The sequence below is a fragment of the Carassius carassius genome, chromosome 25 (genome assembly GCF_963082965.1).
Source record: "Carassius carassius chromosome 25, fCarCar2.1, whole genome shotgun sequence".
NCBI classification, from domain to species: Eukaryota; Metazoa; Chordata; class Actinopteri; order Cypriniformes; family Cyprinidae; genus Carassius; species Carassius carassius.
Window position 1 is genome coordinate 22,499,938 of NC_081779.1, and position 20,750 is coordinate 22,520,687.

Sequence of the window (20,750 nt, forward strand, 5' to 3'; positions counted from 1 at the left end):
TGTTTCACTGGAGAAAGCAACATTATGGATTATGGCCTCATATTTTAGCCACAAGCAGTAGTTTGAAATAAAAAAAAAAAAGTATTAAAAAAAAAAAATCTTTTCACTTCACAAGATGTTAACGGATGGACTGGAGTATAGTATGGATTACGTGTGGATTATTATTATGTTTTTATCAGCTGTTTGGACTCATTCTATTCTTTAATTTCACTGCTGCGGTTTATTTTCGGTAATTATCAAGCTGATGTTCTCAACTCGCATTCAGAATGAAGTCAAGCATCACAGATGTTTCTCTGTCCACTTCACTAAGTTATAAACACATCGATGTCTTTGCACACATGCCGAGTCTCTGACTGTAGTCTGATTGTCTGAGGGGAGTCTCACTACAACTCAATCAAACTCATGACGGCTGATGGAGATGGTTTAATGCGCCCTTGTAAAAAATATCCAAAGGGCTGAGTTCCTGAACCTTGTCATGTTTTAAATTCACTACAGCACACAACACATATTACGCTCGAAGGGATATGAAGAAATACTGCTGCTAGAATTGTGACACAGCAAGGCAAATTATATTTGATAGAAAAGTCTGTTTTTATACTGCGTTTATTCCTTTAAAATCCGCTTGATTCAAACTAAAAAGGTATTACCCTCCTGAATCATATTTTAATCCATTAATATATTGATGGTGGACTCAAAACTGATAAGATCAAGTTGTTAAACGCAAACAAATAAATATAGATTTAACAAAAGAATTAAAAACCAATATCCTATGTACAACAAATTTTCTGCAGCATTCAGATCGCAAAAAGCATTCAGATCGTCTTCTCCTGGTCATCAAACTAATGACGGAGGAGAAAACGAATCACATTGCAATGCTCTACAAGCTTTCAATCATCAAAAAGCCTTTGACACTCAGTGATGGTGTGATGTAATCAGATGTGAGTGAGGGATTATGAATGTAGTGCCCACGCCGTCCATTACCCTTCCTCCAAACCGACTCGCCCTTAACTACTAGTGAGGGTTTGTTCCCCCAGAGCTAGGGGGCGCTGTGTTCCCTCCACCCTCCCTCTGTCCATCGCCTCTTCTCCCGTGTCCCAGAATGCAGTGCGCACTTCCGCAACCGTCCTCATCATCACCCTCGCTTTCCGAGGAAGACTCGCCGAACTGTCGAGGCTTCTGGTAAACACAGCAACCTGAACACATCAAAGCCATTGTAGAAGAACGTGAAACACAAATAAGCAGAGGACGTTCTATTTAAAGAAACGAAGCATATTTTCAACAGGCCGCTTTGAGAAAATGCAGGCCACTTAAAACCTGATTTTCAAGATCATCTTTTTCAAATCTGGCCCAAATGAAGATCCGTCCCAAACTGTTTCCAAGAAGCAGATTCTCATTTTCATAACAAATCCTCGATGATTATCCAAAGTGAAGGAGCATCCATAATGGATTCAGAGCTACAGTAACACAACAAGACTCACACTTTGAAGACCTCCGGCCCAGATGCTCATTGTCCACCGTGTCACTGGACCACTCCACTTTCTTCTCCGTCTTCCTTTTCCTGAGCTTGATGGTCAGGCTTCTGCCCTCCTGGAAGCACACACAACCAGCCCATCATACGGAGGATATTACTTACATTATTAAATGTTACTACAGATAAGAGTAAACATTAATAGTTAGACGATGATGATGATGGTGACAATGACAGCTACATTTTTCACCTCAACCATTGTTTTGGCTTTATGTTACTACTGTAAACAGCAATAAATGAACATGGGGTCTTACTAAGGAACTGTACTATGGTTACACCAACATCTGCTAGACACAGTACACCACAGCAATATCTACAATTCTTGAAATTCATGTAAAATACCATGCATGATGGTAATCCTTTAATATTATGATATGACTATTTTGTCACACCATTTCAGTATTTTTCATAAAAAATTTGAAAAATAGTAAACTTTAAATAAAATTAAACACACGCACATACATACATACATACATACATACATATATATATATATATATATATATTTTAACAACAGTACATTAACATATAGTTTTTTAACATTTGGAATTAGTTTTTATTGACATTTTTCGCTTGCATTTGAATTTCCTCTAAAGTTTTAGTAATTTTGTTGGATTTGTCATTTTTATTTTACATTATATTCATACACAAGTTTTTATTCATTTTAGTTTTCAGTTTATCAAACTTAATGAAAATGTCTACATGCAAATGAGAAAAGTTTCCTTGGCAACCAGCTAAAATGCGCATTTTATTTTAAAGGGTTAGTTCACCCAATAATCAAAATTATGTTATTAATAACTCATCCTCATGTTGTTTCAAACCCGTAAGACCACCGTTTATCTTCGGGACACAGTTTAGATATTTTAGATTTAGTCCAAGAGCTTTCTGTCCCTCCATTGAAGCTGTGTGTACGGTATACTGTCCATGTCCAGAAAGGTAAGAAAAACATCATCAAAGTAGTCCATGTGACATCAGAGGGTCAGTTAGAATATTTTGAAGCATCGAAAATACATTTTGGTCCAAAAATAGCAAAAACTACGACTTTATTCAGCATTGTCTTCTCTTCCGTGTCTGTTGTGAGAGAGTTCAAAACAAAGCAGTTTGTAAAATCCGAATTTTACGAACGAATCACGAACGAATCATTTGATGTAACCGGATCTTTTTGAACAAGTTCACCAAATCGAACTGAATCATTTTAAATGGTTCGCGTCTCCAATACGCATTAATCCACAAATTACTTAAGCTGTTAACTTTTTTAATGTGGCTGACACTCCCTCTTAGATAAAACAAACCAATATCCCGGAGTAATGCATGTACTCAAACAGTACACTGACTGAACTGCTGTGAAGAGAGAACTGAAGATGAACACCGAGCCGAGCCAGATAATGAACAAAAGATTGACTCCATCTCGAGTCATGAACCGTTTCTGTCGGACGAGTCCGATTCGAGAACCGAGGAGCTGATGATACTGCGCATGTGTGACTCAGCTTGAAGCAAACTGACACACAGAGCGTCTGAACTAAACTGATTCTTTTGGTGATTGATTCTGAACTGATTCTGTGCTAGTGTTATGAGCGCGGGTAAACCGAAGGCTTGAATCAAGGGCAATCATAGCAAATGACGCCATTTCGTCGAGCGCAAAAGAACCGGTGCACCGTTTTCTTCAACCGGTTTATTGAATCGAACTGTCCGAAAGAAGTACTGGTGATCCGAAAACCGATGCAACCGGTTCTTGACTCGTGAACGAGTCAGTCTTTTGTTCATTATCTGGCTCAGCTCTGTGTTCATCTTCAGTTCTCTCTTCACAGCAGTTCAGTCAGTGTACTGTTTGAGTAAATTAATTACTCCGGGATATTGGTTTGTTTGAACTCAGAGGGAGTGTCAGCCACATTAAAAAAGTTAACATCTTAAGTCATTTGTGGATTAATGCGTATTAGAGATGCGAACCGTTTAAAACGATTCAGTTCGATTTGGTGAACTGGTTCAAAAAGATCCGGTTACATCGAATGATTCGTTCACGAACCGGATATCACAAACTGCTTTGTTTTGAACTCTCTCTCACAACAGACACGGAAGAGAAGACAATGCTGAATAAAGTCGTAGTTTTTGCTATTTTTGGACCAAAATGCATTTTCGATGCTTCAAAATATTCTAACTGTCCCTCTGATGTCACATGGACTACTTTGATGATGTTTTTATTACCTTTCTGGACATGGACAGTATACCGTACACACAGCTTCAATGGAGGGACTGAGCTCTCGGACTAAATCTAAAATATCTTAAACTGTGTTCTGAAGATAAATGGAGGTCTCACGGGTTTGGAACGACATGAGGCTGAGTTATTAATTACATAATTATGATTTTTGGGTGAGCTATCCCTTTAACCCCTTTGCTTGCAAGCATGGCCAACGGCCCCAGTTTAATATTGTTTCACTTTCACAGCACATTAAACATCACTCTACTTGATTTGGACAAACTGTGCATCAATTGAAAGTATAAAGACTCTAGCTTCGATATTTGACCAATGTTTTGATAAAACATTGTTGCAGTGACAGTTATTTAGTAATTTATGTCAGGAGTGCAAAATAATAAATCCGTATTATGCCACATTTTGAATAGAAATTCACCACTCATTCATATTCAGTCACGTCTGCAGCGGTTTATTTGTGTTCACAGACTCACTGAAGTGAAGTGAAGTGACATTCAGCCAAGTATGGTGACCCATACTCAGAATTTGTGCTCTGCATTTAACCCATCCGAAATGCACACAGACAGAGCAGTGAACACACACACACACACACACACACTGTGAGCACACACCCGGAGCAGTGGGCAGCCATTTATGCTGCGGTGCCCGGGGAGCAGTTGGGGGTTCGATGCCTTGCTCAAGGGCACCTAAGTCGTGGTATTGTAGGTGGAGAGAGAACTGTACATGCACTCCCCCCACCTACAATTCCTGCCGGCCCGGGACTCGAACTCACAACCTTTCGATTGGGAGTCCGACTCTCTAACCATTAGGCCACGACTTCCCTAAACAGTGAACAGTGTCAATAAGGATTTATAGACCAAAGATGCATATCAGCGGGGATATATGGATATATTTACTGATGTTTACTCCATATTTCTTCAGACAGAATAGTCATTTCTATTCATTTTCTGCTGATTTACGCGATCTGATGATAAACTGCCTCTCCCAGCGCTGTCTCTCTGTGTGTTTGCTCCTCCTCAGTGCTCATGTGTGTGTCAGACAGACTCTGATTGGTCCTTCGCCTTGTCAATCTTTAGAGTGTCATAACCGGACACCGCCACATCGTGTCACATGGTTTGTGAACACTTCCTGGTAGTTATCTGGCCATAACAACACTGAAACACCTATGTACACACGAAATATCCTAATAATAAACCAGTGATTACGACAGAAAAGCTTGGTATGAGATTTTCTTGAGATCTGAGGCGTTTTTATAAAAAAGTTTGAAAATTTACATCTGAAATGCTAACTTGTGCAGTGATGTAAAAGGCTATAAATAAATAGCATATTTTTACAACAGTAAACAACCAAATTCCACCCGTGATCGCTAAAGGATGTTATTAAAAACACTCAATCTGTGTTTAAAGTGAGTTTTAAGTAAAAGTGTACTAATAATTTCATAAATTGTCTGATGTAGCTTGATGCTAACATTAGCTCTAATGCTACTAATAGCAGGTGCATTTCTTCATAATGCATTTCTGTCACAATAATTCACGTAAGGTCGTAAGAAAATGTTTTGTTGTATTTTTATAGTAAGACTTTTGATAAATAAGGACTAAATGCATACTGAGATTAAAGCGAGATTGCAGTTTAGTGGATTGTAAAGCTTGAAATAACCACAACAAAGGCTGATAAAGGTGGAATAAAAGCAAAAGAATAATGATAAAAGAATAATGCGGATAATGTGACATACCTGGCGGAGGTGTGAAAGACTAGTTTGGTGAGAACAATAGAATCACGAATGGGTTTGCAGAGACAAAAACACAGACAAAGCACACAGGAGTGTTTATATGTGAGATCTTACAGAAATGACAAGTGCCATAAATCAATCTGATTAGCCTTCTCTAAAAACACACATGACATGGCCTTAGAAAATATTTCTTAAAATTCACAGTTTTACAGATTAGATTATGAAAATTTCATTTGAAGCTTTGGTAGAATTGTGGCTTTAGCTACACTGTTTCTCTAAACTCATATCTTACATCAACAATTTTTTTAATACATTTAATAAATATGTTTTTTATTTTTATGTTTGAGCTTATATATCTCTATTATCATAACAGTCTGATTACAGAGTGATTCTGATTCCTGACCAGTAAACTTTGAAGTTTCAGCTTTGTGAACAAATTATGATTACCCTATTTTTCAAACTATAAGTCGCGTATAAGTATAAGTCGTATCAGTCCAAAAATACGTCATGACGAGGAAAAAAACATATATAAGTCGCACTGGACTATAAGTCACATTTATTTAGAACCAAGAACCAAGAGAAAACATTACCATCTACAGCCGCGAGAGGGCGCTCTATGTTTTCAGTGTAGACTACAGGAGCACTGAGCAGCATAGAGCGCCCTCTCACAGCTGTAGACGGTAATGTTTTCTCTTGGTTCATTTCAAATTAATTTTGATAAATAAGTCGCACCTGACTATAAGTCGCAGGCCCAGCCAAACTATGAAAAAAAGTGTTACTTATAGTCCGGAAAATACGGTATGTATCTAGTCAGAAAGAATCATGAGCAGAAACCTTTTTATTTTGGGTATGTCATTCCTGTCTCCATGCCAAAAAATGGGGGGTGACTGGTAAGGGGTTAAACTATGTTCCGAAGATGAATGGAGGTCTCACTGGTTTGGAACAACATGAGGGTGAGTTATTAATAACATAATTTTGATTATTGGGTGAACTAACCCTTTAAGTAACAAAAATGTTTATTTTTAAGGTTTTATATTTAGTTATCTGTAATAACCCTAATACTATCCCCTGCACTTTTTGTGCTGTAAATGTTGTAAGTGTTCAAGTGCTGTAAAAAGCTTTCATGACTGAATTTATTTTTTGACGTCAGTAATAATAACAATCGCAGTAACTAACCTAACCGCGGTTACCACGGTACATATCTCACAGAGGATGTCTGTTGTGATCATAACACACTGTCAAACCAGAAGATGAACCCTGCTGAACATGCTGCTCACTGACCAGGCCTTATGCTGCTGTCTAGACAGTCTATAAACCACTCAATGTGCGAAGCACAGAACGATGAGTTAATAACAAGAGCCCTTGGAGTTCTTGAGCCTGAGTGATTCGGTATAAGTGTGTCTCGGGGTGGTGTCTACACTAAGTAGGGCACAGTACCTGCTGGGGTGGAGGCGGTGTGCCCGTCTGAACGGTCTCCGTTATCGTCTCACTCGACGTCCTTTGCATCTCCGCCATAGCGCTGATCAAACCCCGATAAACCACGGTCGACTAAACTGATGAAAGTCTGCTCTCGGTTTAAAGGATATTAAAAACGGTTTGCGTGTCAGGATGTCGAGCTGGACCAATATGAATCAGAGACGAACGCATGAGATGAATACGCACCAGTCTAATCATTCCTCCTCGGAAGGACGCATTTACGGATGGACCGGTTCTCGAAGCTGACTGTGTTTCAAAAACAAGTCAGCTGACTACCTAGACAGGATTTTTAGACAATATAGTAGTGCTTGGAGTCAACTCAGCTGACTTGTATATTTAAATATACTGTTGACGCAAAAAACACCCACAAACGCACCGATCTCGTAACGCGCAACGCACCCTTGATGCGCACTAATGCTGTCTAGATAGTGAGCTCGTCAGATCTTGAGACGCAGCCGCTGAGTGCTCCTTTAAAAACTATCCGATAGGAAACAGCGGCAGTATAATCCAAGTACAATCCAGTGCAATTTAACTTTGATTATTTGCAGTTTTTTATTAGTCACTTATCTGCGGTTTTTATCAAAACCTTTTAAGTCAAATGGAATTTTAAACCTAAAAATATTATTGTGAAAAATCACTGCCGTATCCACAATATGTCTGTGTCCTGTGACAGCACACACTGAGTGAAGGTACATTGATTTTATACCTTTTATTTGTCTTTTTCATACTCAGCATTTCTCTGATCATATTTTTAGATGTGTATACTATAAAAGACGCATGTCATGAAGTTGCAGAGTGCGTGTATTCATAACATTTTCAAAAACACGAACCTTCATTGCAAATACATTTTACACTGTATTTAAATGTTTCATATTTTATGTATTGTTTTGCTTCGTTATACCGTTAAACTCAATGATTAGCATATTCATGTTCTATTGCATTTAGGTACTCCTAGCAGTGTTATTTTCGTATTATTTATTTGTTACAGTATTTATTAACATTTTGAATTAGCTCCCCTTTTTTATTTTTTATTACATTTTAGTTTAAGTTTTAGTCTTTTTGTTATGTGCTTTTGTCATTTTTAACTGTTTATTTTCCATTTCTATATAACTTTTATTTTTTATATTTAATTCGATTTTAGGTTTTAGTATTTGAAGTAGTTAATTAACCTAAACGTATTTCAGTTACCTGCCAGTGTGACATTGAAAAGTATTTTAAGTTTGTTTTTCAACTGATATTTATAAAACATCAGTTTAAAAAAAAAATCTATGACTGAAAATATCTTAATAAATGGACTCTTAATCCAAGATGATAATTTTATCCAGGCGCTGAATGCAGGGCTACAAGGAGCTGTGGCTTCCTGGCTGCGAACATGTTGGGATTGCAACACAGGTACCCCATCTCTTTTTCTGTTAAATGGTAAAAAAGCATGCTTAGGTGTCAGTTTGTATGAACATTAGCTGTTCCGAATGATCTGTGATGTGTCTGTGTGTAATAGTCGGTGGTTGAGAGGAAGCTGATGAGGAAGCAGAGGAAGTGCAGACAGGACTACAGTAGAGAGGAGTTCCTCAAACAGGTCTGGAGATGGAAAGATGAGTAAGTCTCTGTCTATCTGTCTTTGCTGTGCTTCTTTTGTCCTTACATTCAGAGCCTTGGAGTGGTTTAGGGCTTATGTGTGCTACTAGTGCATCTATTGTATTATTGTATGTCCAAATGGTAACTATAAGGACTGCTTTCAGTTTAATTCAACTCAACTCACCTTTTTTTTCAGAAATGAGATTTATTATCAGCTCAGAAAACTAGGTGCATCTCTTGACTGGAGCAGATCCTGTTTTATGATGGATCCGGTAATAAAAAGCTATTCTCAGTTTTCTTGCAGTATGCACAAAATGCATTTTGTCTCTGAGAATGACCATACATTCTCCTGTGATAAAAGTACACTTTAACATACAATTTTTTTTTTTAAAGTGCCTGGATTAAAGTTCCTAATATTGTTTTGGGAGTCTCCTACAGTAGGGTTTCATGCATGCATGCAAACATTACTTTTTCAGTTTGCTCTGTTTCTACAGATATAATTTTATTCATTTGGTTCTAAGGTGTGATTTATTTATTTTATATATATATATATTTAGAAGGAGAAGTTGCAGTTTCAACCACTCGTCCATAGATGATGCGGGGAGACATGGCCATTGCTGATCATCCTTATGACCCTCGATATAAAGTTAGAAAAAAATGGTTACGCTACAATGGTTTTTGAATGGATTGTTTGTTGTCTACTCTGTGCTTATGATAGGACTTTACATGATGGTACTTGTGTTCAAATAGGATATTACTGTACTACTCATACTACATGTGATTAATCTAGTATGCAATATGTCTACCATGCTAAAGTGACTTAGATGCCTGAATAGCTTTAGTTTTATCACTTTTCCCCACCATATTAATTCTTTTCTCATCAGGATCATCACAGCAAACACTGCAGGCCTCCATTTCCAGAGCACTTATGACCCATTGTCACTTACTCTATGGTGGATGTGACATTTGGCACATTTCATTCATTTGTGCATTGGGAATTTTATCTGTTGGAAAAAACTGTATCTTTTATTGTAAAATTTTTATTTTTGCTCTGCAAGCCAATGTTCCAATGTTGTTGTTGTTGTTGTTGTTTATTTTTAAGGTTGCTCATATTAACTTGACACTGATCCTTTATTATAAGGTGATTTCCGATGACAGCACTGGTCAGTGCATTTGTTGCCCCCGGCTTACAAGCGGTTTTTGAAAGTAAAAATAACTTACTTGTTTACAACCCCGTTTCAGTCTCTTTCAACATAAACGTTTTTACTGCTGACTCACTCGTAAAAACTTGCAGTAAATTTGCAGAAAGCTTTAAGATGCTGGGTCAAGGTTTAAAGTGACTTCTGTGTGAGCTGTGCTTCATACATCGCTACACTAGTGACAATAGACTGTGAACATTTTTTGCCTGTAAAATTTGTGACTGCACCTTTAGTCTCAGCTCCTGTCTTTCAACCTTCCAACTTCCTGCTCTCCCAAGCCTCACTGTGATTGGAGGATATGGGATCATTATTTTCACAAAAAAGTGGAGTGTTCCTTTAATACTTGAGACTTTTTTTCAAATGGTGGAAAAAAATACATTACTTAATACTTAATACCTGTTTAAGAACAATTAGTATTTGAGTGCCTTCACCAGTGGACAATAAAGTTTTGTTTATTACAAGCATACTATGAAGTTGGCTGTCAATGTTTTTAATCGTTCATCAGCTGGAATAATTATTCTGAAAGCGATTCCAACGATATTTTTCCACTGTTTTGTTATCGTTATGGCTGTGATGTGTTTTTCCATATTCTCAAAAAATAGAATCAAAAGTATTCAAATGATTGATGATTACAAATTTAGATTTATAGCTGTAGTTATAGTTATTGGTGTGAACATCGATCTGTGTTATTCACACAACGAAGCCCGTTCAGTCTTTTCTAGCATGTTGGAAAGACTTTTTTATAAATGTCAAAGAGACTGCAGGCATCTAAATGTATGTATTACAGGGGTCAGTGAGGTGTAGGAATATCTCAGGATTGTGTAAGAGGGCTCTGAGATGAACAAACTGAAGGTCTGTCTCAATGGAAAGACTTTTATAAAGGTCAAAGCATCTGTACTGCGGGCCTCTGCACATGCATTAGCGGTATGTATTACAGAAGGTCAGCGAGCTGTAGGAATATCTCAAGATCAATAACTACAGTGAGTACGAAAGGGCTCTGAGATCTACTCATACACATTCAGCCTCCTAAAATTGTGGGAAGTCTGGTCTAGAAAGTTAAAGCATATATAATATGCTATCCAGGTCTAAATGTGCAACCCTGCCAACTCAGCATGTTACCGAAATTCAGCCCACATGTCTAAATGTGCTTTCAGATCATTATTATATATGCTAACCATTATACTATATTATATTATTGATTCAAGTCACTGTAAATTAAATGACAGTTATATCATGAATTGCAGTTATATGCATTAGAAATAATCTCCAAAAGCAGCTGAATGATCATGACAGCTCTAGTCTTAAGATATCTACAGTATATAAGGAATCTGTAAGAGGCTCTATATTTAAAAGAATGTTTCTATGGATATTTGGCACGAAACATTTCTGTCTCTTAGGGTGTTAAGTGATTTGATGCCAGGCAATGAGTAATTACTGCACCGGTGGAGAGGAAGCTGTTCAGAGGAAAGAAGAAGCATCCTGTGTCATTACCAGTCTGCAGGTAAACTGATATAACCTGGTCCATAAGCAGTAAACCTTTCCTCGTCCTCTTACTTTGAATAGACTTACAGGCTCCTGGGTTATCTGGCTATATTACATTACATTTTTATGTACTCAGGCAGATCAGTCCTTTCAAACATTTTTGTCATGTTCCTTGGACTAAAAAATGACCTTTTGTCCTCTCTTGATTTTATTCCACCCACATAGTCGTTCTGGAGATGTCATTGAACCCTTGCTGAAGAAACCGTGGTTTGTGCGAAGAAATGAGCAGAAAAGCAATTCAAGTGAGTGAGCGTGACTTAAATGTGTGGTTGCATCAGATAGATATAGTGCAGAACTGTTAAACCACACAGGAACTCTGTCTTTCTCATAGTTATAATAACGCTCGCAATTAAATCATATTTATATATTACTTATTATCACTCACAGTGTTTTCAACACTGATAATTATCAGAAATGTTTCTTGAGCAGCAGATCAGCATATTACAATGTTTCTGAAGGATCATGTGACACTGAAGATGGGAGTAATGATGCTGAAAATTCAGCTTTGCATCACAGGAATAAATTGCATTTAAAAATGGAAAACAGTTATTTTAAATTGTAAAAATATTTCACAATGTTACTGATTTGACTGTGAGTTTGATCAAATAAATAATGCAGCCTTGGTGAGTATGAGAGACTTCTTTAAAAAACATGAATGAAAATCTTACAATCCCTAAGCATTTGAATGCTTAAGCATATCAAACATACATGCACATTCATAGTAAATGGTTAGATTGACATTATGCTGTTTTTGTTGAAGTGTGTGTGTCAATACTCCCTCAAACGCATAGCTGCTTGTCATTGGGTTATAAGCGTGTCCATCTGACCCGTCCTTCTTAGTACGACAGCCAATCAGATATTGTCTTGGGCGGGACCTACGCCCTGTTCTCCGGTTCTTGCATGTAATTAGCGTAATGTCCACGTGATCGCGTGTGTCCAAACTTCTGAGAGTTTAGTTTAAACGCTTTAATAAGCAAACTTAATAGTTTAAATATGGTGCATCCTACACACATCTACTTTATATCAAAATTCTAGAAGTCATTTACCCATCAAGTAGGTGCCAAACTTCCCATAGTTAAGGTGCAAGTAAATAAGGATTTAGCCGTGATAAGTGTTTAACACACAAAATTACCACGACTGTACTGTTTGAGTAAATGAATTACTCCGGGATATTGGTTTGTTTGAACTCAGAGGGAGTGTCAGCCACATTAAAAAAGTTAACAGCTTAAGTCATTTGTGGATTAATGCTTATTGGAGACGCGAATCGTTTAAAACGATTCAGTTCGATTTGGTGAATTGGTTCAAAAAGATCCGGTTACATCGAGTGATTCGTTCGCGAACCGGATATCACAAACTGCTTTGTTTTGAACTCTCTCTCACAACAGTCTCAAGGGTTTGGAACGACATGAGGGTGAGTTATTAATGACATAATTATAATTTTTGGGTGAACTATCCCTTTAATATTCTTGAAGTTATTTTATGTCATGTATATCTCCACTTTGCAGCGATTGGTGTATTTCCAGACAGCTTTGGTGGGGTCATCAGATATCAGATAATCATGTGACACTGCAAAACTCAAAGGACACAGAAGAGGTGGGGTACTATCATAAAATCTGTAGGCCAGAGAGGCTCTTAACGTACCTGCTACAGCATAATGCATTTATGAATTTAATTTATTTGATTATAAATACAAAAAATATAAAACTGAAATACTGTGAAATATCTGTTTTAATGTGTCGCGAAATGTAATTAATGGGTTAGTTCACCCAAAAATGAAAATTACCCCATGATTTACTCACCCTCAAGCCATCCTAGGTGTATATGACTTTTTTTTCTTTCAGATGGATACAATTGAAGTTATATTAAAAAATGTCCTGGCTCTTTCAGTCCTTATAATGTCAGTGACTGGGTGGTACAGATTTTGAAGCAAAATAAAGTGCATCCATCCATCATTACAAGTGCTCCAGATGGCTCCGGGGGGTTAATAAAGGCCTTCTGAAATGCGTTTGTGTACGAAAAATATCCATATTTAAAACTTTATAAACCATAATCTCTATCTTCTTTTAATAGTATTGTCTATTTCAATATATTTCATTGAAAGAAAGAAATTAATTATCTAAGATGTATATAGTATAGGAATCATAATTTATGTTACCAATTTATGTGTTCTTTGTGGAAACTTTTTATCTTCCGTCTAATAGTGACTCTACTAATGACTATGCACTTTTTTAAACCACATGAATGAGATTTGAGAGTGTTCAATGAATAACCTAAACACTGGTTAGTTCTTCACACAAAGCTGTTATATGTTTTCAGAATGGATGGAGTAGAATTAACTTTATTGTTGCATTCTAGGGAAATTTGTTTTAGACATCAAATGACAGCCAGTATGTAATCAGCATTAGACTCACGTAATATAATAATAATAATAACAAACTTTATTTTCTATAGCGCCTTTTAATGTAGATCTCAAAGCGCTGAACAAAAACAAATAATACACTATATAAAATAATACAACAAGCAAAGATATGAAAAGAAATACAAATCAAAACAACAAATAAAAACAATAAAAAAATAAAATATATAATAATACAAATGTTTAATTAAAAGCTACCCTAAAATTGAGTTTCAAGGCGAGATTAAAAAATGCTAAGAGTTTTGGCTTGCCTTATCTCAATAGGTAAAGAATTCCAGTTTTGGAGCTAATGAAGAAAGAGCCCTATCACCCATCAATCGTAAACGGGTTAAAGGAACAGTTAAAAGGGCAGTTTCAGATGAGCAAAGGTCACGTGTTGGAGTATAAGGAATTAAAAGCTCAGACAAATATTGAGGTGCCAACCCATGCAAAGCCTTGTAAGTAAGCATCAAAATGTTAAAATCAACCCTAAAGCTAACAGGGAGCCAATGTAAAGACTCCAAGACCGGAGTAATATGATCTCTCATCCTAGTTCTAGTAAGGATTCTAGCAGCCGAATTTTACACTACCTGCAATTTGTTTAAGGTAGCTTTTGACACCCCCGCCAACAAGGGGTTACAATAACCGATCCTGGTAAACACAAAAGTGTTAATCAGCCTTGCAGCAACAGGAAAAAACAGCATTGCACGTAGTCTGGAAATATTTCTAAGATGAAAAAAGGAGGTTTTAACAGTGTTTTGAACATGTGGCTCAAAAGTTACATTTGAATCGAAAATCACCCCTAAATTCTTTAGTTTTGGTTTAAACTCCATAATTGAACCATCAACGTAAACACACATTGCATAGATCACTACACGATAAAATGAAAATAAAAGAGTGCAACAATCCAAATATATATTACAACATACTACATACCAATGTCTTCAAAAGTTAAGAATTCTCTGTTTTTACATTGAAGAAGACTTGAAATATAATAGTTTGGGCTGCTCGTATGATACTTCTATGGCACTATTTTAGCCCCTGGTAACGGTTTATTATTAATAATAAACAGATATATTTTTTACTATTTTTAGCAAGTGATGTAGTTCAATAATGCAGGTTGTTCACTGCGCTTCTGTAGCGATGAAATCTGACTTTTTGAAATGTTTGTTTCAGACCCAGATGTGCTTGATACTCGGTTCTCTTCTGGTCTCTTCTCGTTCGCAATGCTCAGCTGGCCTCAGAAGGTTCTTCATTTTAAACTCCAGTTTTCTATCAGCTTCATAAACTCATAAAAGAGTCCAGACAAAAAAATCTATATAGAAAGTCTGTGTATTATTGACATCCTGGAGATGAACCTGCTTTGATCTGACTCTATCCTCAGACAGAAGACTTGAAACACTTCTACCCCAGTTCTATTCTGGAAACAGGAAGTGACCTCATCTTCTTCTAGGTGGCCAGGATGGTGATGCTGGGCAGAGTTGACTGGCCAGCTGCTCTTTAAACAGGTTGGGTTGATGGCTTATTGCTGAGCTCATAACTCTAAATGGCATGTAGTAAGTTTGGCAGGAACTGAAAATTTATTTTGTGATGTGCGTCGTATAACAAAAGTATCCAAAGTGTCACTGAGAAATGCTACCGTCTGTTTTGCCATCAATATGTCTCTGTTTGGTGCAGCTCTGACTGTTCTCTCTCTGCTTTATCACTGTGTCAAACAGGTGCTCTTTCACTCTCTGGTGGGAGATAAATATGGGCGGAAGATGAGTAAATCTTTAGGAAACGTCACTGACCCTCTTGATGTCATCTCAGGGGTTTCTTTGGAGGTACAGACACATATGCACTCTCAGCCTTCAGACCTGTTCCAACAGAGTACAAAACATGAAACTGATGCTGTTTCGACACATTTTTACTGTGGAAACTAGACGTTGGGGTGAGGCCAGTCAAAGAGCGTGTCTTCATTTTTAACAGCTTTTAGTGTATGCACAGCATTGATCATTATTCACTACTTAATATCGCTGGTCAGTTGCAGGGGGTATCAGTGGGAGGGGCTTTCTCATTCTAGAGAGCATTTGATTGGACAAGATCTGTATGTGCGATGAGTCATCAATATATTTGGTCCATGTTTCAAAGCTAATAGTGGGGAAGCCCAATGCATATGAACCAATAATAGAGAGTTTTAATTGATCAGTAATTGTTGATGTTGAATATTTAATTGTGCACACTCTATTTTTACATTTATATTACCTTTGCTCTCATCTAACACTCACTTAAAGTTAATCTTGAAAAATACTTATTTAATAAGAATGATAATGGTAATCTTTAAATTCTTTTATGTAAACGAAAATCTCAGAATTAATATAGATGATTTGTATTATATATAATGTTGTGCTTCTTAATTTCACTTGTTGCATTTAAACAAATTATTTTAGTATTTAGTTGTTGTTGTTTAATGTAGAAAATAAATAGTATAGAATTTTAATATCATAATTTCATGTTTATGGGCCATGAAAATAATTATTGACTTATATTTGCCAGATTTTAATATCAGTACATTGCAAACTATTACTGGACTCAAAACTTCCATTTTGAAAGAAAAATCTTTGGTAACACTCTCTATGAAGCCCGTATTTATAATACATTATAAGGGTATTCTTAAGACATTATAATGAATTCATAAAGCATTATAAAAAAAACCTTATAATATGTTGTATCATCTCATGAATATTCATAAGATCAGTTTTAATATATTATAATATTTACTTATTTGTGGTTATAGCGTTTAAGAGTATGATGATTTATAACACAATGAACACGTTGCATCCACTTTTACAATGGATTATATTTCTCACAGTTATAATGTATTATAAGTCTCTTATCTTGCCATTTTTCTGTACAATGTCAAGATATGTTACAGTCCATTATATAAGATATGTTATAGTCCATTGTTGTTATGATTATTCATGAGTAGATATAACATATTATAAGTTTTTTTTTAAAATGCATTATACATTCATTATAATGCCTTAAGAATACATTTATAATACACTATAAATACGGGCTTCATGGAAAGTGTTACCAAATATTTTTATAGCAAATTTTTAATGAATAATTGCCTACAGATTCAGTGTGACCAGTGTTGTTATTATTAACTTAAACTTTAAAAAAAAATGTTAATTAAAGTAAAGCTAAAAAAAAAATGTAAATATAAATATTCAATGAAAACTTGAACTTAAACTTTAAAAAAAAGTATAAGAAGTGTTGCCTTGAGAGCTAACAAAAGTTTAATGTGAAGTACTAAAATTACTAAAACTAAAATAGAAACTGATATTATAAAAATAAAATCTATTTATAAAAAAGTATAAATACTACACAAGCATATAAATAATACTTAAATAACACTGAAATATATTTGGGTAAAAATTTATTTTTAATACACTTCTGTAATTTCATACCATTAGACTATCATTAGACTTTTTTTTGTTTGTTTGTTTGATTTCTCTATTCCCCTTTTCACTTTCTATGAACACTGAATCCTCAGTATATTAATAAAAGACTTCATCTTCATGTCAGTCACATTCTGGTTTAATCTCTGTAGAGACTTCAAGAGAAAGTCAGAGAAGGAAACTTGGATCCGTGGAGGCACAGGTCAGCTCCAGGTTCGCTCTAATCCACTGATCCAGTCATTTCCAAATGAGCAAGTTCAGTTCAATTCCTGTGTCCTTCCTGCAGAAGACAGATTTCCCCAAAGGGATCCAGAGACGGGACAGACGCTTTGAGGTTTGCGCTCTGCTCTTATAAAGCCCAGGGTAAGTCACCCTAATTAGAGAGACCTTCAGATGTACCCAGATCTCTTCGCTCCCCCTGACGTTTTCCTCGAACCCTGTCTCAGGAGAGGACATCATCCTGTCTGTGTCTCATGTGCTGAGCTGTAGACATGTCTGTGATAAGATTTGTGCTTCACCCTCGCCACGCTGCATGATGCAAGTTTACCGACATCATGAGCAGAGGTACGGCAGCCAATATATCTTTATTAAATCAATAAAGCAACCCAGACCAAATTATAAAAAGGAGGAGAGTGCCAGTAAGAGTGACTTGTAGGAGCAAATGTCAGAAAATCAGTTTGAAGGGTGAAGTGTCAGTTCTTCAGTGAGATTGAGTTTCAGTGTGCTTGTGTCAGTTACCAAATCTACTGGAAGCCTGCTTCAAATATTTTGGAGGGAATTTTGAAGAAGTAAGAAATGGAAAGTAAAAGTTAAATATATATTTTAAAATTATATATATTTTACAATTATAATTTCAGCTGTTCGATTTGTGCCCTATTTGCTGTGTTTTTTTTATGTATACACTGTCATTCTAAGTTTTTTTTTTAGAGAAATTAATATTTAGCAAGGACACATTAAATTGATCAAAAGTAGTAAATACATTTATAGTTTTACAAAAAAATTTATATTTCCAATAAATGCTGTTCTTCACCATAGCTCATACTTTGCAGTGTTTAGTGGCGCAATGTTTAAATATTATGTATATACCATTGTACTATTTATTAATATTTTGAATTTACTTACAATTAAATCTAATCTAATCTTGACAAACTATATATCGTTGGAAAGGTCTAAGACTCCCAAATATATATTTTACCAATGTTTTTTGTTAAAAATGATGTAGGAAAAGTAATCGATTAATTTATGACAAGAGTGCACCCTAAAAAATCTACATCATAACAGGAGTTCTGCCCTTTGTTAAAAAAAAAAGACTTCTTTGTTGCCTTTTTCTCTATCACATTTTAGAAATCATCAGAAATTATATATCAACTGAAAATTTAAAATCTCAAAATTCATCCTTTAAAACTCATTTTAAAATCAGACATTGCATTACCATGTAAATGGTACATCAATATCATGTTACAAAATGTTTTATTCATGAATTATAAAAATGTAGGTTTGGATCGTGCACTACAAAGTCTATGTTCAAAAATGTGAGTGACAGTTAAGGGGTTAAATGAAAATGTAAAATATAATATTAACTGTAATTAAAAGTACCTCAATCATTAAAATAACACTGTTTTCAAACGTGTGTGCACAGGACCAGGCCGTCTGCACGCTGGGCAGGATCTCAGCGCTTCATCTACACTGTCCAGAGGCAGGCTTCTCCGACTCTCCTCCTCTACCTAAGGCCAGTGCTGTAGGGGTGGTGGATCACTCCATCTGCTTACCTCTCAGTGTTCAGGTAATGCAGTAACGATGTGTCTATATATAGACTGCTGATGGCTCTTTCTCTCTCTGTCAACCTTCAGAATGGTATTATTGCTGACAAACAGAGAGCTTTCCTCTTTCAGCGCAGAGAAACGCTGGCCTCCAAACTCAAGCAAGCCCTTGCTTACACACAGAAGCCCAGCTACACAGAAAAAGTACCTGATAAAGTCAGAAAAGACACAGAAGAAGGTGGGTACAGAGAAGAATGGGCTGATGCACTTCACTAAAAATTGTCAAAAAAATCTTATTTTACACAAAATTAAATAATATTTGATTGGAAAATATATTTAGCGTGAACAAAATAAAGCTTATTAAATATTTTTTGTCTTTTTCATTTTTGTGTTTTTTCATTTTTTCATTTTTTTGTTTCCCCCAAATTGTGATGCAAAAAAATAATAATAATAATGAAAAAAAAAAAAAAATTACATACTGGCATGCCTCATTGCACAATTCTTTACATACACTGTTGTAATTCCATTTTTAATAGAAAACCTCATTTATTTTGTGTTATTATAGTTCAACTGGAGATTAACCACATGTGTTTATGTTGATAGAAATGTTTATGCATGTACTGAATATTATTCATTCTGTATATCCCGTGAGAAAGCTTCACCCTTGTCAATACAGTAATATATTTCAGCAGCTAAAGGAGCTTGCAAGCATTTATTGTGTTCTGAAATAACAGAATGCAACTATAGAGCAGGAGCTGAAGAACATCGAGGACCAAATTTTGGCTTTGGAAGATACAAGGAAAGAAATCTAATGGACATACTGATCCGAATATTGAATCCAACCAATAACCAGTGCAAAATAATACTTTGTTCTCTTTTTATAAATCTGATAAGGATGCCTTTAAACTGACAATGAGGCACTATTTATTGAAGAAGAAGAAATAAGCTGGTGTATATTTCTGAAGTTGGTTTGAATGTAATATAGATGTAAATAAAATTTGTTTAATTATTTTCTTTCTTCCTTTAGTGTTACTTGTTTGCATCCTATACAATCATAGAAAATAAATAGAAACACTTTAAAATACACTTAAGATCTCATCTATGCTTTATTAATTAGACAGTATACTATTCTGTGCATAAAGACATGAAAGGTAAAAACAAGACAAAATGACACATTACTGTTTTTTTCTTTTAGGGTGAATCAGAAGAAAAACAAGGTTTGGCATAATGACAATGCAGCCTTTTATATTATTATGCAATATATTGTGTTAATATATGTATACATTTATATGTGTGTTTATGTATATTATACTATGTTGTTATTATTAATTACACAGGGGTTAGACAAAACAATATAAACACCTGGGTTAATATCATTTGTGCTGACTATAGTAAACAAAACAAACATTTCAATTATTCAATTATTTCAATAGACATAAATCAAGGGGGAGAAGAATTGTTGAATTAATTATTTTTTGTTTTCTTTGGGCTCAAAGTATTCTCGTAGTTTTCAGCCACTGATGTCACATGGACAGTTTAACCGATGTCCCTTACTACGTTTTTGGACCTGGGTACACTACAGTTAAGTTCCTGTCTATGCAGGGTCTGAGAGCTCTCATATTTCATCAAAAATATCTTAATTTGAGTTCTGAAGATGAACAAAGGTCTTACGGGTTTGGAATGACATGAAGGTGATTAATTAATGATAGAATTTTCATTTTTGGGTGTACTATCCCTTTAAGGCAAGTCATGTCACTTCCATGGCGGCCATCTTTGAAACGCCTCTCTCGGGCATGGAAGTGCAGGTCCTATCTCTTTAAATGAGGAATTCTCCAAAACTGTTTGCCAAGCTTACGATTCAATTTTATATTTGAAATCAGCAATAAAATCTGAT

The 20,750-nt window shown here is 35.6% G+C and overlaps 1 protein-coding gene and 1 pseudogene across 1 annotated transcript; one reads left to right on the plus strand and one right to left on the minus strand.

The window, feature by feature from the left end:
• Positions 1 to 585: 585 nt before the first annotated feature.
• LOC132104420 (E3 ubiquitin-protein ligase PPP1R11-like) lies at positions 586 to 7,292 on the minus strand. The gene is made up of 3 exons (XM_059509882.1): positions 6,904 to 7,292; positions 1,479 to 1,587; positions 586 to 1,193 (listed from the first exon to the last, which is right to left on the minus strand). Exons 1-3 carry the CDS (start codon positions 6,979 to 6,981, stop codon positions 1,012 to 1,014), a joined length of 369 nt encoding a protein of 122 aa, XP_059365865.1. The 5' UTR covers positions 6,982 to 7,292; the 3' UTR covers positions 586 to 1,011.
• Positions 7,293 to 8,250: 958 nt separating this feature from the next.
• Positions 8,251 to 19,885, plus strand: LOC132104888 (valine--tRNA ligase, mitochondrial-like; annotated as a pseudogene).
• The last annotated feature ends 865 nt before the right edge of the window (positions 19,886 to 20,750 follow it).